The 22,754-nt window shown below is 42.4% G+C and overlaps 1 protein-coding gene across 3 annotated transcripts in view; it reads left to right on the top strand.

Annotated features, from left to right (window-relative positions):
• Window positions 1-22,754, top strand: part of LOC102805844 (glycerol kinase-like) — a 119,066-nt gene that overhangs the window by 31,110 nt on the left and 65,202 nt on the right. For all 3 annotated transcript variants that reach the window (XM_085499032.1, XM_085499030.1, XM_085499031.1), the window contains exons 4-9: window positions 9,447-9,664; window positions 10,186-10,295; window positions 10,410-10,512; window positions 10,841-10,908; window positions 11,244-11,367; window positions 22,539-22,617. In XM_085499032.1, the coding sequence (XP_085355158.1) occupies window positions 9,447-9,664; window positions 10,186-10,295; window positions 10,410-10,512; window positions 10,841-10,908; window positions 11,244-11,367; window positions 22,539-22,617 (702 nt within the window). The remainder of the gene's footprint in view (window positions 1-9,446; window positions 9,665-10,185; window positions 10,296-10,409; window positions 10,513-10,840; window positions 10,909-11,243; window positions 11,368-22,538; window positions 22,618-22,754) is intronic.

Here is a 22,754-nt window from a genome sequence, read left to right as displayed (position 1 = left end):
AAGTCCTATTCATAGGAGCACTGTCTTCACTAGCATTCAAAAATCTAACTAAACATACTGGATTCGAACCAGCGATCGCTCACATTGCTGACATAGTACAAATCAACTGAGCTATGTGGGTAGTCATGCAAATTAAATAATTTGTTGTCATATTTAGCTTTATTGCCAAATGGTGTTTGCGAAAAAAAGATGGACAGGCAAGGGAATTGAACCCAGGTCCTCCTGATCACTATGTAGAGAAGACCCACAAGACCACAATGGATTGACTGGATGTGTTTGCATTTGATAAGACTATATAGTGTGTATATATATAGAAATATTTCTATATTGAGTTACAATTGTCCAAAAAATTGCCAATTTTGTGTTTTTACTTGTGTAAACTATATGCATGCCATAACCCGTTAGTGTACATCTTGCCAATTGGGTGTTTGCCATTTGCGTTGCCCATACCTGACCCGACCCTAAACCTAATGCCAAGACACGTTCCTGTTAATAATTCCGTTGCCCATACCTGACCCCACCCTAACCCTAATGCCAAGACACGTTCCTGTTAATAATTCCGTTGCCCATACCTGACCCGACCCTAACCCTAATGCCAAGACATGTTCCTGTTAATAATTCCGTTGCCCATACCTGACCCGACCCTAAACCTAATGCCAAGACACGTTCCTGTTAATAATTCCGTTGCCCATACCTGACCCGACCCTAACCCTAATGCCAAGACACGTTCCTGTTTATAATTCCGTTGCCCATACCTGACCCCACCCTAAACCTAATGCCAAGACACGTTCCTGTTAATAATTCCGTTGCCCATACCTGACCCCACCCTAACCCTAATGCCAAGACACGTTCCTGTTAATAATTCCGTTGCCCATACCTGACCCGACCCTAACCCTAATGCCAAGACACGTTCCTGTTAATAATTCCGTTGCCCATACCTGACCCGACCCTAACCCTAATGCCAAGACACGTTCCTGTTAATAATTCCGTTGCCCATACCTGACCCCACCCTAACCCTAATGCCAAGACACGTTCCTGTTAATAATTCCGTTGCCCATACCTGACCCCACCCTAACCCTAATGCCAAGACACATTCCTGTTAATAATTCCGTTGCCCATACCTGACCCCACCCTAACCCTAATGCCAAGACATGTTCCTGTTAATAATTCCGTTGCCCATACCTGACCCGACCCTAACCCTAATGCCAAGACACATTCCTGTTAATAATTCCGTTGCCATACCTGACCCGACCCTAACCCTAATGCCAAGACACGTTCCTGTTAATAATTCCGTTGCCCATACCTGACCCCACCCTAACCCTAATGCCAAGACACGTTCCTGTTGATAATTCCGTTGCCCATACCTGACCCGACCCTAACCCTAATGCCAAGACACGTTCCTGTTAATAATTCCGTTGCCCATACCTGACCCCACCCTAACCCTAATGCCAAGACACGTTCCTGTTAATAATTCCGTTGCCCATACCTGACCCTAACCCTAACCCTAATGCCAAGACACGTTCCTGTTAATAATTCCGTTGCCCATACCTGACCCGACCCTAACCCTAATGCCAAGACACGTTCCTGTTAATAATTCCGTTGCCCATACCTGACCCGACCCTAACCCTAATGCCAAGACATGTTCCTGTTAATAATTCCGTTGCCCATACCTGACCCCACCCTAACCCTAATGCCAAGACATGTTCCTGTTAATAATTCCGTTGCCCATACCTGACCCGACCCTAACCCTAATGCCAAGACACGTTCCTGTTAATAATTCCGTTGCCCATACCTGACCCCACCCTAACCCTAATGCCAAGACACGTTCCTGTTAATAATTCCGTTGCCCATACCTGACCCCACCCTAACCCTAATGCCAAGACACGTTCCTGTTAATAATTCCGTTGCCATACCTGACCCGACCCTAACCCTAATCCCAAGACACGTTCCTGTTAATAATTCCGTTGCCCATACCTGACCCGACCCTAACCCTAATGCCAAGACGCGTTCCTGTTAATAATTCCGTTGCCATACCTGACCCGACCCTAACCCTAATGCCAAGACATGTTCCTGTTAATAATTCCGTTGCCCATACCTGACCCCACCCTAACCCTAATCCCAAGACACGTTCCTGTTAATAATTCCGTTGCCCATACCTGACCCGACCCTAACCCTAATCCCAAGACACGTTCCTGTTAATAATTCCGTTGCCCATACCTGACCCTAACCCTAACCCTAATGTCAAGACACGTTCCTGTTAATAATTCCGTTGCCCATACCTGACCCGACCCTAACCCTAATGCCAAGACACGTTCCTGTTAATAATTCCGTTGCCCATACCTGACCCCACCCTAACCCTAATGCCAAGACACGTTCCTGTTAATAATTCCGTTGCTCATACCTGACCCGACCCTAACCCTAATGCCAAGACGCGTTCCTGTTAATAATTCCGTTGCTCATACCTGACCCGACCCTAACCCTAATGCCAAGACGCGTTCCTGTTAATAATTCCGTTGCCCATACCTGACCCCACCCTAACCCTAATGCCAAGACACGTTCCTGTTAATAATTCCGTTGCCCATACCTGACCCCACCCTAACCCTAATGCCAAGACACGTTCCTGTTAATAATTCCGTTGCCCATACCTGACCCGACCCTAAACCTAATGCCAAGACGCGTTCCTGTTAATAATTCCGTTGCCCATACCTGACCCGACCCTAACCCTAATGCCAAGACACGTTCCTGTTAATAATTCCGTTGCCCATACCTGACCCCACCCTAACCCTAATGCCAAGACACGTTCCTGTTAATAATTCCGTTGCCCATACCTGACCCGACCCTAACCCTAATGCCAAGACACGTTCCTGTTAATAATTCCGTTGCCCATACCTGACCCGACCCTAACCCTAATGCCAAGACACGTTCCTGTTAATAATTCCGTTGCCCATACCTGACCCGACCCTAACCCTAATCCCAAGACACGTTCCTGTTAATAATTCCGTTGCCCATACCTGACCCGACCCTAACCCTAATCCCAAGACACGTTCCTGTTAATAATTCCGTTGCCATACCTGACCCGACCCTTACCCTAATGCCAAGACACGTTCCTGTTAATAATTCCGTTGCCCATACCTGACCCCACCCTAACCCTAATGCCAAGACACGTTCCTGTTAATAATTCCGTTGCCCATACCTGACCCGACCCTAACCCTAATCCCAAGACACGTTCCTGTTAATAATTCCGTTGCCATACCTGACCCGACCCTAACCCTAATGCCAAGACACGTTCCTGTTAATAATTCCGTTGCCCATACCTGACCCGACCCTAACCCTAATGCCAAGACACGTTCCTGTTAATAATTCCGTTGCCCATACCTGACCCGACCCTAACCCTAATGCCAAGACACGTTCCTGTTAATAATTCCGTTGCTCATACCTGACCCGACCCTAACCCTAATGCCAAGACGCGTTCCTGTTAATAATTCCGTTGCCATACCTGACCCGACCCTAACCCTAATCCCAAGACACGTTCCTGTTAATAATTCCGTTGCCCATACCTGACCCGACCCTAACCCTAATGCCAAGACACGTTCCTGTTAATAATTCCGTTGCCCATACCTGACCCCACCCTAACCCTAATGCCAAGACACGTTCCTGTTAATAAATCCGTTGCCCATACCTGACCTGACCCTAACTCTAATGCCAAGACACGTTCCTGTTAATAATTCCGTTGCCCATACCTGACCCCACCCTAACCCTAATGCCAAGACACGTTCCTGTTAATAAATCCGTTGCCCATACCTAACCTGACCCTAACCCTAATGCCAAGACACGTTCCTGTTAATAAATCCGTTGCTCATACCTGACCCGACCCTAACCCTAATGCCAAGACGCGTTCCTGTTAATAATTCCGTTGCCATACCTGACCCGACCCTAACCCTAATGCCAAGACACGTTCCTGTTAATAATTCCGTTGCCCATACCTGACCCCACCCTAACCCTAATGCCAAGACACGTTCCTGTTAATAATTCCGTTGCCATACCTGACCCGACCCTAACCCTAATGCCAAGACACGTTCCTGTTAATAATTCCGTTGCCCATACCTGGCCTGACCCTAACCCTAATGCCAAGACACGTTCCTGTTAATAATTCCGTTGCCATACCTGACCCGACCCTAACCCTAATCCCAAGACACGTTCCTGTTAATAATTCCGTTGCCCATACCTGACCCGACCCTAACCCTAATGCCAAGACACGTTCCTGTTAATAATTCCGTTGCCCATACCTGACCCGACCCTTACCCTAATCCCAAGACACGTTCCTGTTAATAATTCCGTTGCCCATACCTGACCCGACCCTAACCCTAATCCCAAGACACGTTCCTGTTAATAATTCCGTTGCCCATACCTGACCCGACCCTAACCCTAATCCCAAGACACGTTCCTGTTAATAATTCCGTTGCCCATACCTGACCCGACCCTAACCCTAATCCCAAGACACGTTCCTGTTAATAATTCCGTTGCCCATACCTGACCCGACCCTTACCCTAATGCCAAGACACATTCCTGTTAATAATTCCGTTGCCCATACCTGACCCGACCCTAACCCTAATCCCAAGACACGTTCCTGTTAATAATTCCGTTGCCCATACCTGACCCGACCCTAACCCTAATGCCAAGACGCGTTCCTGTTAATAATTCCGTTGCCCATACCTGACCCGACCCTAACCCTAATGCCAAGACGCGTTCCTGTTAATAATTCCGTTGCCCATACCTGACCCCACCCTAACCCTAATGCCAAGACACGTTCCTGTTAATAATTCCGTTGCCCATACCTGACCCGACCCTAACCCTAATGCCAAGACACGTTCCTGTTAATAATTCCGTTGCCCATACCTGACCCGACCCTAACCCTAATGCCAAGACGCGTTCCTGTTAATAATTCCGTTGCCCATACCTGACCCGACCCTAACCCTAATGCCAAGACGCGTTCCTGTTAATAATTCCGTTGCCATACCTGACCCGACCCTAACCCTAATCCCAAGACACGTTCCTGTTAATAATTCCGTTGCCCATACCTGACCCCACCCTAACCCTAATCCCAAGACACGTTCCTGTTAATAATTCCGTTGCCCATACCTGACCCGACCCTAACCCTAATCCCAAGACACGTTCCTGTTAATAATTCCGTTGCCCATACCTGACCCGACCCTAACCCTAATGCCAAGACACGTTCCTGTTAATAATTCCGTTGCCCATACCTGACCCGACCCTAACCCTAATCCCAAGACACGTTCCTGTTAATAATTCCGTTGCCCATACCTGACCCCACCCTAACCCTAATCCCAAGACACGTTCCTGTTAATAATTCCGTTGCCCATACCTGACCTGACCCTAACCCTAATGCCAAGACACGTTCCTGTTAATAATTCCGTTGCCCATACCTGACCCGACCCTAACCCTAATGCCAAGACACGTTCCTGTTAATAATTCCGTTGCCCATACCTGACCCCACCCTAACCCTAATGCCAAGACGCGTTCCTGTTAATAATTCCGTTGCCCATACCTGACCCCACCCTAACCCTAATGCCAAGACACGTTCCTGTTAATAATTCCGTTGCCCATACCTGACCCGACCCTAACCCTAATGCCAAGACACGTTCCTGTTAATAATTCCGTTGCCCATACCTGACCCCACCCTAACCCTAATGCCAAGACACATTCCTGTTAATAATTCCGTTGCCCATACCTGACCCGACCCTTACCCTAATGCCAAGACACGTTCCTGTTAATAATTCCGTTGCCCATACCTGACCCCACCCTAACCCTAATGCCAAGACACATTCCTGTTAATAATTCCGTTGCCCATACCTGACCCCACCCTAACCCTAATGCCAAGACACGTTCCTGTTAATAATTCCGTTGCCCATACCTGACCCGACCCTTACCCTAATGCCAAGACACGTTCCTGTTAATAATTCCGTTGCCCATACCTGACCCCACCCTAACCCTAATGCCAAGACACATTCCTGTTAATAATTCCGTTGCCCATACCTGACCCGACCCTTACCCTAATGCCAAGACACGTTCCTGTTAATAATTCCGTTGCCCATACCTGACCCCACCCTAACCCTAATGCCAAGACACATTCCTGTTAATAATTCCGTTGCCCATACCTGACCCCACCCTAACCCTAATGCCAAGACACGTTCCTGTTAATAATTCCGTTGCCCATACCTGACCCGACCCTAACCCTAATGCCAAGACACGTTCCTGTTAATAATTCCGTTGCCCATACCTGACCCCACCCTAACCCTAATGCCAAGACACATTCCTGTTAATAATTCCGTTGCCCATACCTGACCCTAACCCTAACCCTAATGCCAAGACACATTCCTGTTAATAATTCCGTTGCCATACCTGACCCCACCCTAACCCTAATGCCAAGACACGTTCCTGTTAATAATTCCGTTGCCCATACCTGACCCGACCCTAACCCTAATGCCAAGACGCGTTCCTGTTAATAATTCCGTTGCCCATACCTGACCCCACCCTAACCCTAATGCCAAGACACGTTCCTGTTAATAATTCCGTTGCCCATACCTGACCCGACCCTAACCCTAATGCCAAGACACGTTCCTGTTAATAATTCCGTTGCCCATACCTGACCCGACCCTAACCCTAATGCCAAGACACGTTCCTGTTAATAATTCCGTTGCCCATACCTGACCCGACCCTAACCCTAATGCCAAGACACGTTCCTGTTAATAATTCCGTTGCCCATACCTGACCCGACCCTAACCCTAATGCCAAGACACGTTCCTGTTAATAATTCCGTTGCCCATACCTGACCCCACCCTAACCCTAATGCCAAGACACGTTCCTGTTAATAATTCCGTTGCCCATACCTGACCCCACCCTAACCCTAATGCCAAGACACGTTCCTGTTAATAATTCCGTTGCCCATACCTGACCCGACCCTTACCCTAATGCCAAGACACGTTCTTGTTTATAATTGCTCAATAATGATACTCTGTTGTGCACTGTCTGCGGGTAAGTTGCATTGATGTCAACTGATTAAACAAGTCGCGTTTAAGTAATTTCCACTATTAACAAGTGGTTAAATTGTGACAATAAATGTGTGGACAAATATTTGAGATTAATTTTGGTGTAGACAACTCTCGTTTAATTATTTTACACCATTACATGTTGTTAAATTGAGAGAATAAATGTGCGGACAAATATTTTAGACTTATTTTGGTGTAGACAGCTCTCGTTTAATTATTTTACACCATTGCAAGTTGTTAAATTGAGAGAATAAATGTATGGACAAGTATTTGAAACTTATTTTGGTGTAGACAACTCTCATTTGATTAATTCCAACAATTACAAGTTCTTAAATTGACAGAATTACCTGTTGTTTAATTAATTTCCACCTCTACAAGGTTGAGAGAATAAATGTGTCGACAAATATTTGATACTTATTTAGGTGTAAGAACTCGTGTTTGACCAACTTCCACCATTGCAAGTTGTTAAAATAATGAAATAAATATACTGGTATCATTGGATATTTGATTTAATTGTGAAACTTTCTAACAAAATGTTAACTGCTGGCTTCGAACCCTCAATCAACAATTCCGCAGACACAGTATAAATTCAACAACACCACAGAAGATATTCGTCTGTTGCCTGAATTGTTTTCGTAATATAGGGAACGCCATCGACACACGCAAGTTGTTAAAATAATGAAATAAATATACTGGTATCATTGGATATTTGATTTAATTGTGAAACTTTCTAACAAAATGTTAACTGCTGGCTTCGAACCCTCAATCAACAATTCCGCAGACACAGTATAAATTCAACAACACCACAGAAGATATTCGTCTGTTGCCTGAATTGTTTTCGTAATATAGGGAACGCCATCGACACTTCAACAAAACTTACCTTGACTTGGGTCTTGTTTATCTCTTGTCACAATCTGGAAACTGTTGAACAAATTGCGCGTCGTCCAGTTTAAGACGTTAGTTATTTTATTATTTATTCATTCAGTTTTGTATGGTGGAGTTTTGTGAGGTTTATTATTTTTTTTGCGACGTTCTTTGTTTACTTGTTTACGGTTTGAGAGATTTCAGTTTATTTGATTTACGTTTTTACGGTAGCTCTGAGCGGGACTCGAACCCACTGTCTTTTCAAGCTAATTTTGTTTTATTTTGATGGCACGCTTGTGTACCACGCCGCGACGTTGGTCGTTAAGTGGTGTTCATTTTTCTAACTACTCCAGTGTTCCGATGAGTTGAACGGAAAAGCCAAAACGATTGCTGGTTTCTGATTGCTTCGGTTCTGGTGAGTGTGTATCTAGTGTGATTTGAACCCATGTCGTTTGTATTGGGCGTTTTTTTTATTTCCCATGTTAGCTACGCCGTAATATGCAACCACTTCCCCGTTTTATTGTGATTTTGAGTGTTTAATGATGTCTTCCTCACCCGTCACGCCATGACCCAGTTTCAACCACACGGCCATTTTGCAACACAGTTCGTGACCCTCGGCGTCACCCGACTGACTATATGAGCGTTCTGTTCAACTGTTAAGCTCGGATTTATTACCGTTATTATCATTATATTGTCACGTGATTTGTTTTACCTTATGTGTAATGTCTTAAGTATCTTTATTGTAATTTGTATATACCAATTCGTATATACCGAGGAAACGACCCCGATTGAAGGTCATGTATTTTATGACATCACCAATTCGTGTGTAGGTACTGCTTCTAGATCTGTGCCCAAGACTCCTGTATTTCTTCGTTGTTGTGTTGCAGAAGCCATTGACTGTCGTCCATTAATACATCCTGGAACTGTGAGTTATCACCCATGCACACTTCCCTAGCAATCCCCTATTTTAGTGACTTTATTCATTGTATTTTTCTGTGCTTTATTTCTTCTAATTATTTTGAGAGGTATTAAAGCCAGGGACTTTAACTCGATATTTTGGTGTATGTATATTTCATTTCCAGTACTATTGTCTTGTCTACCCCATTCTAGCAGTGAAAGAACCCCCTGTCCAGTGTGAGTTCTGTGGGTGGCCCTCTGAATTGCAATAAGCAGGCCTTACACTGTGACATTTATCCTGCAATCTTATTCACATTACCTGAGCAGGCAGGCAGGCAGGCAGGCAGGCAGACAGACAGACAGACAGACAGACAGACAGACAGGCAGGCAGGCAGGCAGGCAGGCAGGCAGGCAGGCAGACAGGCAGACAGACAGACGAACAGACAGACGAACAGACAGACAGACGAACAGACAGACAGACAGACGAACAGACAGACAGACGAACAGACAGACAGACAGACAGACAGACATACATACAGACAGATGAACAGAGAGACCAACTGGTTAATATTACCACTAGATTATTTATTGTGACACTCCATTTTCTTTTCAAATCAGTTTGGTTGGACTCTCGGACAGGTGAGACTGTAGAAAGACTAATTAGCAAAACACCAGGACAGAATAAGGACTATCTACAAGCAATGTGTGGTCTACCATTGAGTACATATTTTAGTGCTGTTAAGTTACGATGGTTGATTGACAACGTAGAGGCTGTCCAACAAGCGGTGCATGATAATCGATGCATGTTTGGAACTGTAGATTCCTGGCTCTTATGGGTATGTAGGTTTATACACCTTCAGAGTTAATTAAAAGTGTTCTTTTTTATCCCCATTTAGATGTGTGCATGTATTTGCCAACCTTTAGTTGGGCATACTTGTACACTGGGATTGCATCCATCTATATCTTGCACATGCCTCAACTTCACACTTACTTCATACAATTTTGGATACATATGAACATCCATTTCATGATCGAATTCAAGATGACCGAATGGCATACATGTTTGTCATTATGGAACTGGTTTTCTTTCAAACTTCATATGTGTACTTGGACATTATAGGATCTTAATAAATATCATTTTGTTTTTAAGTTTGGATTCAAAATGTCCGGCTACCACTGTTTTTTTGAGCGATATTTCCGAAATGCTATTCCTAGCACACTATATGTATAACTGTTGTGGACTTTGTATACAATTACTTGTTTTATTCTAAAAGTTACAATATGCACCATATATATATATATATGTATAATTATGGTTCAATCAATGAAGGCTGTCTTGTATGGTGTGTGTTTTTAGAACATGACAGGTGGTTTAAATGGAGGACTGCATATCACAGATGTCACTAATGCAAGTAGAACTATGTTAATGAATATAAATACACTGCTGTGGGATAAAACACTTTGTAAGTAAGTATATCTGCTGATAATGAATGTTTCAAATCTAACTCATCTGATTGGCTGGTGTATATTTAGAATGGTAGATATTGTCATGACTTAAAGTACTTTGGTTGTAATATTTAGATTCTTTGACATTCCGATGAATGTGTTACCAGAAATTAGAAGTTCTGCCGAACTATATGGTACATTGTGTGATGGACCTCTAGCAGGACTTCCCATAGCAGGGGTGAGTTTGTAATTTATAACGACCACTAGCTTCCTTTGCACATTTTACTAATAAATATATGTATTGATTCTAAGAAATGCCCTGATGTATTGTAGTGTCTTAACATCCCCTGTTGTAAGCCTCGATAAATGGCAAGAATGAATAGAGCAGTGAAAATTGAATTGAAAAGTTTATAAATTGAACACTGACTATAATTGTTTATATAATTGTTTTAGGAATTGAGTATAATTTTAAATCAAGTAAGCTGGTAAATAGATTGGGATGTTCAGCATGCACATAATATTGAGATTACATGTATATCATTTATTGACATTGATTTAATTTTCAGATTCTAGGTGACCAGCAGGCTGCCTTGGTGGGCCAGACATGTTTTACCAAAGGAATGGCAAAAAATACGTGAGTAATAAAATTACAGATAATCCAACACTGTGGTACAGGAATTAACTACCATTTATATTGTAACTTTCATGTATTCTGCACTGCATTACTTAATCAGGGTTGTTGTATTGTCCATTGTCTTGCATTTCATTATGCTTGTACCCCACATTGCAGCAGTCTAAACATGCTCTGTGAAGACACAGATATAATTTCTTTGATCGCTTACAGTATGTGTACAATATATTCAGAACCATTTTGCTGTAAAATATGTCCTTACAGTACCAAGGAAACTTAAAAATTCTGCATTCAATGAATTCTGTAATAATAGTGCTATGATCTTAATCACATTACAGGTATGGTACTGGTTGTTTTCTCTTGTACAACACAGGAGAAGAAGCTATCCTGTCTAGGAATGGTTTACTTACTACGGTTGCATACAAACTTGGAAAAGATAAAGCTACTGTTTATGCCTTAGAGGTAAGATGTGTCTTCAAATGAATGAACATAATCTAACAAGTTGAACTAGTAAAATAGTGTGTGTGTAACTTAATATTTAGCTACCTTTTACTAGTAAAATAGTGTGTGTGTAACTTAATATTTAGCTACCTTTTACTAGTAAAATAGTGTGTGTGTAACTTAATATTTACCTACCTTTTACTAGTAAAATAGTGTGTGTGTGTAACTTAATATTTACCTACCTTTTACTAGTAAAATAGTGTGTGTGTGTAACTTAATATTTACCTACCTTTTACTAGTAAAATAGTGTGTGTGTAACTTAATATTTACCTACCTTTTACTAGTAAAATAGTGTGTGTGTAACTTAATATTTACCTACCTTTTACTAGTAAAATAGTGTGTGTGTAACTTAATATTTACCTACCTTTTACTAGTAAAATAGTGTGTGTGTAACTTAATATTTACCTACCTTTTACTAGTAAAATAGTGTGTGTGTAACTTAATATTTAGCTACCTTTTACTAGTAAAATAGTGTGTGTGTAACTTAATATTTACCTACCTTTTACTAGTAAAATAGTGTGTGTGTAACTTAATATTTACCTACCTTTTACTAGTAAAATAGTGTGCGTGTAACTTAATATTTACCTACCTTTTACTAGTAAAATAGTGTGTGTGTAACTTAATATTTACCTACCTTTTACTAGTAAAATAGTGTGTGTGTAACTTAATATTTACCTACCTTTTACTAGTAAAATAGTGTGTGTGTAACTTAATATTTAGCTACCTTTTACTAGTAAAATAGTGTGTGTGTAACTTAATATTTACCTACCTTTTACTAGTAAAATAGTGTGTGTGTAACTTAATATTTAGCTACCTTTTACTAGTAAAATAGTGTGTGTGTAACTTAATATTTAGCTACCTTTTACTAGTAAAATAGTGTGTGTGTAACTTCATATTTACCTACCTTTTACTAGTAAAATAGTGTGTGTGTAACTTAATATTTACCTACCTTTTACTAGTAAAATAGTGTGTGTGTAACTTCATATTTACCTACCTTTTACTAGTAAAATAGTGTGTGTGTAACTTAATATTTAGCTACCTTTTACTAGTAAAATAGTGTGTGTGTAACTTAATATTTAGCTACCTTTTACTAGTAAAATAGTGTGTGTGTAACTTAATATTTACCTACCTTTTACTAGTAAAATAGTGTGTGTGTAACTTCATATTTACCTAACTTTTACTAGTAAAATAGTGTGTGTGTAACTTAATATTTAGCTACCTTTTACTAGTAAAATAGTGTGTGTGTAACTTAATATTTACCTACCTTTTACTAGTAAAATAGTACCCCAGTAGTAAAATAGTGTGTGTGTAACTTAATATTTACCTACCTTTTACTAGTAAAATAGTGTGTGTGTAACTTAATATTTACCTACCTTTTACTAGTAAAATAGTGTGTGTGTAACCTAATATTTACCTACCTTTTACTAGTAAAATAGTGTGTGTGTAACTTAATATTTACCTACCTTTTACTAGTAAAATAGTGTGTGTGTAACGTAATATTTACCTACCTTTTACTAGTAAAATAGTGTGTGTGTAACTTAGTATTTACCTACCTTTTACTAGTAAAATAGTGTGTGTGTGTAACTTAATATTTACCTACCTTTTACTAGTAAAATAGTGTGTGGTGTAACTTAATATTTACCTAAGCAAATAACACCGAATAAACGGCAAGGTAAAGACTATGTCTAATTATAGTAAATATTTACCTACCTTTTACTAGTAAAATAGTGTGTGTGTAACTTAATATTTACCTACCTTTTACTAGTAAAATAGTGTGTGTGTAACTTAATATTTACCTACCTTTTACTAGTAAAATAGTGTGTGTGTAACTTAATATTTACCTACCTTTTACTAGTAAAATAGTGTGTGTGTAACTTAATATTTACCTACCTTTTACTAGTAAAATAGTGTGTGTGTAACTTAGTACCCCAGTGTAGACGTGTAGTGGCGTGAAGCTAGGCGATTAGGTGCCGTACGCGAGCGCCGGTTCGAGTCACGCACGCAGTACGTATTTACTATAATTAGACATAGTCTTTACCTTGCCGTTTATTCGGTGTTATTTGCTTACTTTACTTCCTATGTCGACAGCAACTATGAGTTTAAAAATTATTTCTCAGTACTTATTCACTGTTAAAATGCTGTACCATTACTTTCACCATCCTACTACAGCCAGATCTGAAGGCCTTTGCTGCATTCTGGCCATGCTGTGTGGCGCGTATCGCGTGGACGGGTTTCACGTTCTCTGCACGTAATAAGCTCGGTTATTAAGCATCCTTTATTGGGGATGCCCGGTGGCCGAGGGGAAGACGTGTAGTGGCGTGAAGCTAGGCGATTAGGTGCCGTACGCGAGCGCCGGTTCGAGTCACGCACGCAGTACGTATTTACTATAATTAGACATAGTCTTTACCTTGCCGTTTATTCGGTGTTATTTGCTTACTTTACTTCCTATGTCGACAGCAACTATGAGTTTAAAAATTATTTCTCAGTACTTATTCACTGTTAAAATGCTGTACCATTACTTTCACCATCCTACTACAGCCAGATCTGAAGGCCTTTGCCGCATTCTGGCCATGCTGTGTGGCGCGTATCGCGTGGACGGGTTTCACGTTCTCTGCACGTAATAAGCTCGGTTATTAAGCATCCTTTATTGGGGATGCCCGGTGGCCGAGGGGAAGACGTGTAGTGGCGTGAAGCTAGGCGATTAGGTGCCGTACGCGAGCGCCGGTTCGAGTCACGCACGCAGTACGTATTTACTATAATTAGACATAGTCTTTACCTTGCCGTTTATTCGGTGTTATTTGCTTACTTTACTTCCTATGTCGACAGCAACTATGAGTTTAAAAATTATTTCTCAGTACTTATTCACTGTTAAAATGCTATACCATTACTTTCACCATCCTACTACAGCCAGATCTGAAGGCCTTTGCCGCATTCTGGCCATGCTGTGTGGCGCGTATCGCGTGGACGGGTTTCACGTTCTCTGCACGTAATAAGCTCGGTTATTAAGCATCCTTTATTGGGGATGCCCGGTGGCCGAGGGGAAGACGTGTAGTGGCGTGAAGCTAGGCGATTAGGTGCCGTACGCGAGCGCCGGTTCGAGTCACGCACGCAGTACGTATTTACTATAATTAGACATAGTCTTTACCTTGCCGTTTATTCGGTGTTATTTGCTTACTTTACTTCCTATGTCGACAGCAACTATGAGTTTAAAAATTATTTCTCAGTACTTATTCACTGTTAAAATGCTGTACCATTACTTTCACCATCCTACTACAGCCAGATCTGAAGGCCTTTGCCGCATTCTGGCCATGCTGTGTGGCGCGTATCGCGTGGACGGGTTTCACGTTCTCTGCACGTAATAAGCTCGGTTATTAAGCATCCTTTATTGGGGATGCCCGGTGGCCGAGGGGAAGACGTGTAGTGGCGTGAAGCTAGGCGATTAGGTGCCGTACGCGAGCGCCGGTTCGAGTCACGCACGCAGTACGTATTTACTATAATTAGACATAGTCTTTACCTTGCCGTTTATTCGGTGTTATTTGCTTACTTTACTTCCTATGTCGACAGCAACTATGAGTTTAAAAATTATTTCTCAGTACTTATTCACTGTTAAAATGCTGTACCATTACTTTCACCATCCTACTACAGCCAGATCTGAAGGCCTTTGCCGCATTCTGGCCATGCTGTGTGGCGCGTATCGCGTGGACGGGTTTCACGTTCTCTGCACGTAATAAGCTCGGTTATTAAGCATCCTTTATTGGGGATGCCCGGTGGCCGAGGGGAAGACGTGTAGTGGCGTGAAGCTAGGCGATTAGGTGCCGTACGCGAGCGCCGGTTCGAGTCACGCACGCAGTACGTATTTACTATAATTAGACATAGTCTTTACCTTGCCGTTTATTCGGTGTTATTTGCTTACTTTACTTCCTATGTCGACAGCAACTATGAGTTTAAAAATTATTTCTCAGTACTTATTCACTGTTAAAATGCTGTACCATTACTTTCACCATCCTACTACAGCCAGATCTGAAGGCCTTTGCCGCATTCTGGCCATGCTGTGTGGCGCGTATCGCGTGGACGGGTTTCACGTTCTCTGCACGTAATAAGCTCGGTTATTAAGCATCCTTTATTGGGGATGCCCGGTGGCCGAGGGGAAGACGTGTAGTGGTGTGAAGCTAGGCGATTAGGTGCCGTACGCGAGCGCCGGTTCGAGTCACGCACGCAGTACGTATTTACTATAATTAGACATAGTCTTTACCTTGCCGTTTATTCGGTGTTATTTGCTTACTTTACTTCCTATGTCGACAGCAACTATGAGTTTAAAAATTATTTCTCAGTACTTATTCACTGTTAAAATGCTGTACCATTACTTTCACCATCCTACTACAGCCAGATCTGAAGGCCTTTGCCGCATTCTGGCCATGCTGTGTGGCGCGTATCGCGTGGACGGGTTTCACGTTCTCTGCACGTAATAAGCTCGGTTATTAAGCATCCTTTATTGGGGATGCCCGGTGGCCGAGGGGAAGACGTGTAGTGGCGTGAAGCTAGGCGATTAGGTGCCGTACGCGAGCGCCGGTTCGAGTCACGCACGCAGTACGTATTTACTATAATTAGACATAGTCTTTACCTTGCCGTTTATTCGGTGTTATTTGCTTACTTTACTTCCTATGTCGACAGCAACTATGAGTTTAAAAATTATTTCTCAGTACTTATTCACTGTTAAAATGCTGTACCATTACTTTCACCATCCTACTACAGCCAGATCTGAAGGCCTTTGCCGCATTCTGGCCATGCTGTGTGGCGCGTATCGCGTGGACGGGTTTCACGTTCTCTGCACGTAATAAGCTCGGTTATTAAGCATCCTTTATTGGGGATGCCCGGTGGCCGAGGGGAAGACGTGTAGTGGCGTGAAGCTAGGCGATTAGGTGCCGTACGCGAGCGCCGGTTCGAGTCACGCACGCAGTACGTATTTACTATAATTAGACATAGTCTTTACCTTGCCGTTTATTCGGTGTTATTTGCTTACTTTACTTCCTATGTCGACAGCAACTATGAGTTTAAAAATTATTTCTCAGTACTTATTCACTGTTAAAATGCTGTACCATTACTTTCACCATCCTACTACAGCCAGATCTGAAGGCCTTTGCCGCATTCTGGCCATGCTGTGTGGCGCGTATCGCGTGGACGGGTTTCACGTTCTCTGCACGTAATAAGCTCGGTTATTAAGCATCCTTTATTGGGGATGCCCGGTGGCCGAGGGGAAGACGTGTAGTGGTGTGAAGCTAGGCGATTAGGTGCCGTACGCGAGCGCCGGTTCGAGTCACGCACGCAGTACGTATTTACTATAATTAGACATAGTCTTTACCTTGCCGTTTATTCGGTGTTATTTGCTTACTTTACTTCCTATGTCGACAGCAACTATGAGTTTAAAAATTATTTCTCAGTACTTATTCACTGTTAAAATGCTGTACCATTACTTTCACCATCCTACTACAGCCAGATCTGAAGGCCTTTGCCGCATTCTGGCCATGCTGTGTGGCGCGTATCGCGTGGACGGGTTTCACGTTCTCTGCACGTAATAAGCTCGGTTATTAAGCATCCTTTATTGGGGATGCCCGGTGGCCGAGGGGAAGACGTGTAGTGGCGTGAAGCTAGGCGATTAGGTGCCGTACGCGAGCGCCGGTTCGAGTCACGCACGCAGTACGTATTTACTATAATTAGACATAGTCTTTACCTTGCCGTTTATTCGGTGTTATTTGCTTACTTTACTTCCTATGTCGACAGCAACTATGAGTTTAAAAATTATTTCTCAGTACTTATTCACTGTTAAAATGCTGTACCATTACTTTCACCATCCTACTACAGCCAGATCTGAAGGCCTTTGCCGCATTCTGGCCATGCTGTGTGGCGCGTATCGCGTGGACGGGTTTCACGTTCTCTGCACGTAATAAGCTCGGTTATTAAGCATCCTTTATTGGGGATGCCCGGTGGCCGAGGGGAAGACGTGTAGTGGCGTGAAGCTAGGCGATTAGGTGCCGTACGCGAGCGCCGGTTCGAGTCACGCACGCAGTACGTATTTACTATAATTAGACATAGTCTTTACCTTGCCGTTTATTCGGTGTTATTTGCTTACTTTACTTCCTATGTCGACAGCAACTATGAGTTTAAAAATTATTTCTCAGTACTTATTCACTGTTAAAATGCTGTACCATTACTTTCACCATCCTACTACAGCCAGATCTGAAGGCCTTTGCCGCATTCTGGCCATGCTGTGTGGCGCGTATCGCGTGGACGGGTTTCACGTTCTCTGCACGTAATAAGCTCGGTTATTAAGCATCCTTTATTGGGGATGCCCGGTGGCCGAGGGGAAGACGTGTAGTGGCGTGAAGCTAGGCGATTAGGTGCCGTACGCGAGCGCCGGTTCGAGTCACGCACGCAGTACGTATTTACTATAATTAGACATAGTCTTTACCTTGCCGTTTATTCGGTGTTATTTGCTTACTTTACTTCCTATGTCGACAGCAACTATGAGTTTAAAAATTATTTCTCAGTACTTATTCACTGTTAAAATGCTGTACCATTACTTTCACCATCCTACTACAGCCAGATCTGAAGGCCTTTGCCGCATTCTGGCCATGCTGTGTGGCGCGTATCGCGTGGACGGGTTTCACGTTCTCTGCACGTAATAAGCTCGGTTATTAAGCATCCTTTATTGGGGATGCCCGGTGGCCGAGGGGAAGACGTGTAGTGGCGTGAAGCTAGGCGATTAGGTGCCGTACGCGAGCGCCGGTTCGAGTCACGCACGCAGTACGTATTTACTATAATTAGACATAGTCTTTACCTTGCCGTTTATTCGGTGTTATTTGCTTACTTTACTTCCTATGTCGACAGCAACTATGAGTTTAAAAATTATTTCTCAGTACTTATTCACTGTTAAAATGCTGTACCATTACTTTCACCATCCTACTACAGCCAGATCTGAAGGCCTTTGCCGCATTCTGGCCATGCTGTGTGGCGCGTATCGCGTGGACGGGTTTCACGTTCTCTGCACGTAATAAGCTCGGTTATTAAGCATCCTTTATTGGGGATGCCCGGTGGCCGAGGGGAAGACGTGTAGTGGCGTGAAGCTAGGCGATTAGGTGCCGTACGCGAGCGCCGGTTCGAGTCACGCACGCAGTACGTATTTACTATAATTAGACATAGTCTTTACCTTGCCGTTTATTCGGTGTTATTTGCTTACTTTACTTCCTATGTCGACAGCAACTATGAGTTTAAAAATTATTTCTCAGTACTTATTCACTGTTAAAATGCTGTACCATTACTTTCACCATCCTACTACAGCCAGATCTGAAGGCCTTTGCCGCATTCTGGCCATGCTGTGTGGCGCGTATCGCGTGGACGGGTTTCACGTTCTCTGCACGTAATAAGCTCGGTTATTAAGCATCCTTTATTGGGGATGCCCGGTGGCCGAGGGGAAGACGTGTAGTGGCGTGAAGCTAGGCGATTAGGTGCCGTACGCGAGCGCCGGTTCGAGTCACGCACGCAGTACGTATTTACTATAATTAGACATAGTCTTTACCTTGCCGTTTATTCGGTGTTATTTGCTTACTTTACTTCCTATGTCGACAGCAACTATGAGTTTAAAAATTATTTCTCAGTACTTATTCACTGTTAAAATGCTGTACCATTACTTTCACCATCCTACTACAGCCAGATCTGAAGGCCTTTGCCGCATTCTGGCCATGCTGTGTGGCGCGTATCGCGTGGACGGGTTTCACGTTCTCTGCACGTAATAAGCTCGGTTATTAAGCATCCTTTATTGGGGATGCCCGGTGGCCGAGGGGAAGACGTGTAGTGGCGTGAAGCTAGGCGATTAGGTGCCGTACGCGAGCGCCGGTTCGAGTCACGCACGCAGTACGTATTTACTATAATTAGACATAGTCTTTACCTTGCCGTTTATTCGGTGTTATTTGCTTACTTTACTTCCTATGTCGACAGCAACTATGAGTTTAAAAATTATTTCTCAGTACTTATTCACTGTTAAAATGCTGTACCATTACTTTCACCATCCTACTACAGCCAGATCTGAAGGCCTTTGCCGCATTCTGGCCATGCTGTGTGGCGCGTATCGCGTGGACGGGTTTCACGTTCTCTGCACGTAATAAGCTCGGTTATTAAGCATCCTTTATTGGGGATGCCCGGTGGCCGAGGGGAAGACGTGTAGTGGCGTGAAGCTAGGCGATTAGGTGCCGTACGCGAGCGCCGGTTCGAGTCACGCACGCAGTACGTATTTACTATAATTAGACATAGTCTTTACCTTGCCGTTTATTCGGTGTTATTTGCTTACTTTACTTCCTATGTCGACAGCAACTATGAGTTTAAAAATTATTTCTCAGTACTTATTCACTGTTAAAATGCTGTACCATTACTTTCACCATCCTACTACAGCCAGATCTGAAGGCCTTTGCCGCATTCTGGCCATGCTGTGTGGCGCGTATCGCGTGGACGGGTTTCACGTTCTCTGCACGTAATAAGCTCGGTTATTAAGCATCCTTTATTGGGGATGCCCGGTGGCCGAGGGGAAGACGTGTAGTGGCGTGAAGCTAGGCGATTAGGTGCCGTACGCGAGCGCCGGTTCGAGTCACGCACGCAGTACGTATTTACTATAATTAGACATAGTCTTTACCTTGCCGTTTATTCGGTGTTATTTGCTTACTTTACTTCCTATGTCGACAGCAACTATGAGTTTAAAAATTATTTCTCAGTACTTATTCACTGTTAAAATGCTGTACCATTACTTTCACCATCCTACTACAGCCAGATCTGAAGGCCTTTGCCGCATTCTGGCCATGCTGTGTGGCGCGTATCGCGTGGACGGGTTTCACGTTCTCTGCACGTAATAAGCTCGGTTATTAAGCATCCTTTATTGGGGATGCCCGGTGGCCGAGGGGAAGACGTGTAGTGGCGTGAAGCTAGGCGATTAGGTGCCGTACGCGAGCGCCGGTTCGAGTCACGCACGCAGTACGTATTTACTATAATTAGACATAGTCTTTACCTTGCCGTTTATTCGGTGTTATTTGCTTACTTTACTTCCTATGTCGACAGCAACTATGAGTTTAAAAATTATTTCTCAGTACTTATTCACTGTTAAAATGCTGTACCATTACTTTCACCATCCTACTACAGCCAGATCTGAAGGCCTTTGCCGCATTCTGGCCATGCTGTGTGGCGCGTATCGCGTGGACGGGTTTCACGTTCTCTGCACGTAATAAGCTCGGTTATTAAGCATCCTTTATTGGGGATGCCCGGTGGCCGAGGGGAAGACGTGTAGTGGCGTGAAGCTAGGCGATTAGGTGCCGTACGCGAGCGCCGGTTCGAGTCACGCACGCAGTACGTATTTACTATAATTAGACATAGTCTTTACCTTGCCGTTTATTCGGTGTTATTTGCTTACTTTACTTCCTATGTCGACAGCAACTATGAGTTTAAAAATTATTTCTCAGTACTTATTCACTGTTAAAATGCTGTACCATTACTTTCACCATCCTACTACAGCCAGATCTGAAGGCCTTTGCCGCATTCTGGCCATGCTGTGTGGCGCGTATCGCGTGGACGGGTTTCACGTTCTCTGCACGTAATAAGCTCGGTTATTAAGCATCCTTTATTGGGGATGCCCGGTGGCCGAGGGGAAGACGTGTAGTGGCGTGAAGCTAGGCGATTAGGTGCCGTACGCGAGCGCCGGTTCGAGTCACGCACGCAGTACGTATTTACTATAATTAGACATAGTCTTTACCTTGCCGTTTATTCGGTGTTATTTGCTTACTTTACTTCCTATGTCGACAGCAACTATGAGTTTAATATTTACCTACCTTTTACTTGTAAAATAGTGTGTGTGTAACTTAATATTTACCTACCTTTTACTAGTAAAATAGTGTGTGTGTAACTTAATATTTACCTACCTTTTACTAGTAAAATAGTGTGTGTGTAACTTAATATTTAGCTACCTTTTACTAGTAAAATAGTGTGTGTGTGTGTGTAACTTAATATTTAGCTACCTTTTACTAGTAAAATAGTGTGTGTGTAACTTAATATTTACCTACTTTTTACTATTAAAATAGTGTGTGTAACTTAATATTTACCTACCTTTTACTAGTAAAATAGTGTGTGTGTGTGTGTGTAACTTAATATTTAGCTACCTTTTACTAGTAAAATAGTGTGTGTGTAACTTCATATTTACCTACCTTTTACTAGTAAAATAGTGTGTGTGTAACTTAATATTTACCTACCTTTTACTAGTAAAATAGTGTGTGTGTAACTTAATATTTAGCTACCTTTTACTAGTAAAATAGTGTGTGTGTGTGTAACTTAATATTTAGCTACCTTTTACTAGTAAAATAGTGTGTGTGTAACTTCATATTTACCTACCTTTTACTAGTAAAATAGTGTGTGTGTAACTTAATATTTAGCTACCTTTTACTAGTAAAATAGTGTGTGTGTAACTTAATATTTAGCTACCTTTTACTAGTAAAATAGTGTGTGTGTAACTTAATATTTACCTACCTTTTACTAGTAAAATAGTGTGTGTGTAACTTAATATTTACCTACCTTTTACTAGTAAAATAGTGTGTGTGTAACTTTACCTACCTTTTAGCTGGTATAAAGCTAGCTCAGCTTTCTGTCAAAATATCTCTCATATTACCAATATGAGTAAATACTACAAAGAACAAGTTGAATTTGTTGTTGACACTCAAACAAGAGCTGTTTTCAATGAAACTTGCGATATGATAGGCTAGGGAATATTAACCAATTTACATAATTTCTCCAATTTTCAGGTGTTCTGTTATCTCAAAACCAAAAATTTTGTTTTAACATTTTCAGCATTTTCTGTTAGTTTTATAAATGTCAATACTGTGGATGTGAACAGAATATTTTTGACAAGCTTATTGTTTAAATTTTAAATATTTCTTTCTTCTAGCTGGTATAAAAATATTTTTAATTTGTAGTTAAATTAATCAAATGTTATCAAATTTATTTCATCAATATGTACTGTATTGCATTTTGATGTGACTTGCTTGAACCTGAGGTCCCATGAAAGTTTATATAATACTTCTATTGATGTAGCTGGCATTGATTTGCAGGGTTCTATCGCAATAGCTGGTGCATGTGTTCGATGGTTGAGAGATAATATTGGGATTATCAAAGATGCTCCAGAAATTGGCAAGTAACAAGAGATATTCATATGACTAATCATTCAGTCTTTATTACATTTTAGGCAGTGTAGTATATAATCTTCATGTTTAGGAGGTCCACATCACTAACTAATGTGTTAACCTTCCAGTCATACACAGTAATGA

Source organism: Saccoglossus kowalevskii, chromosome 5, assembly GCF_978046115.1.
Source record: "Saccoglossus kowalevskii chromosome 5, keSacKowa6.1, whole genome shotgun sequence".
Lineage (NCBI taxonomy): Eukaryota > Metazoa > Hemichordata > Enteropneusta > Harrimaniidae > Saccoglossus > Saccoglossus kowalevskii.
The sequence above is the reverse complement of the archived record's forward strand: the minus strand, read 5'-3'. Positions and strand labels throughout refer to the sequence as shown.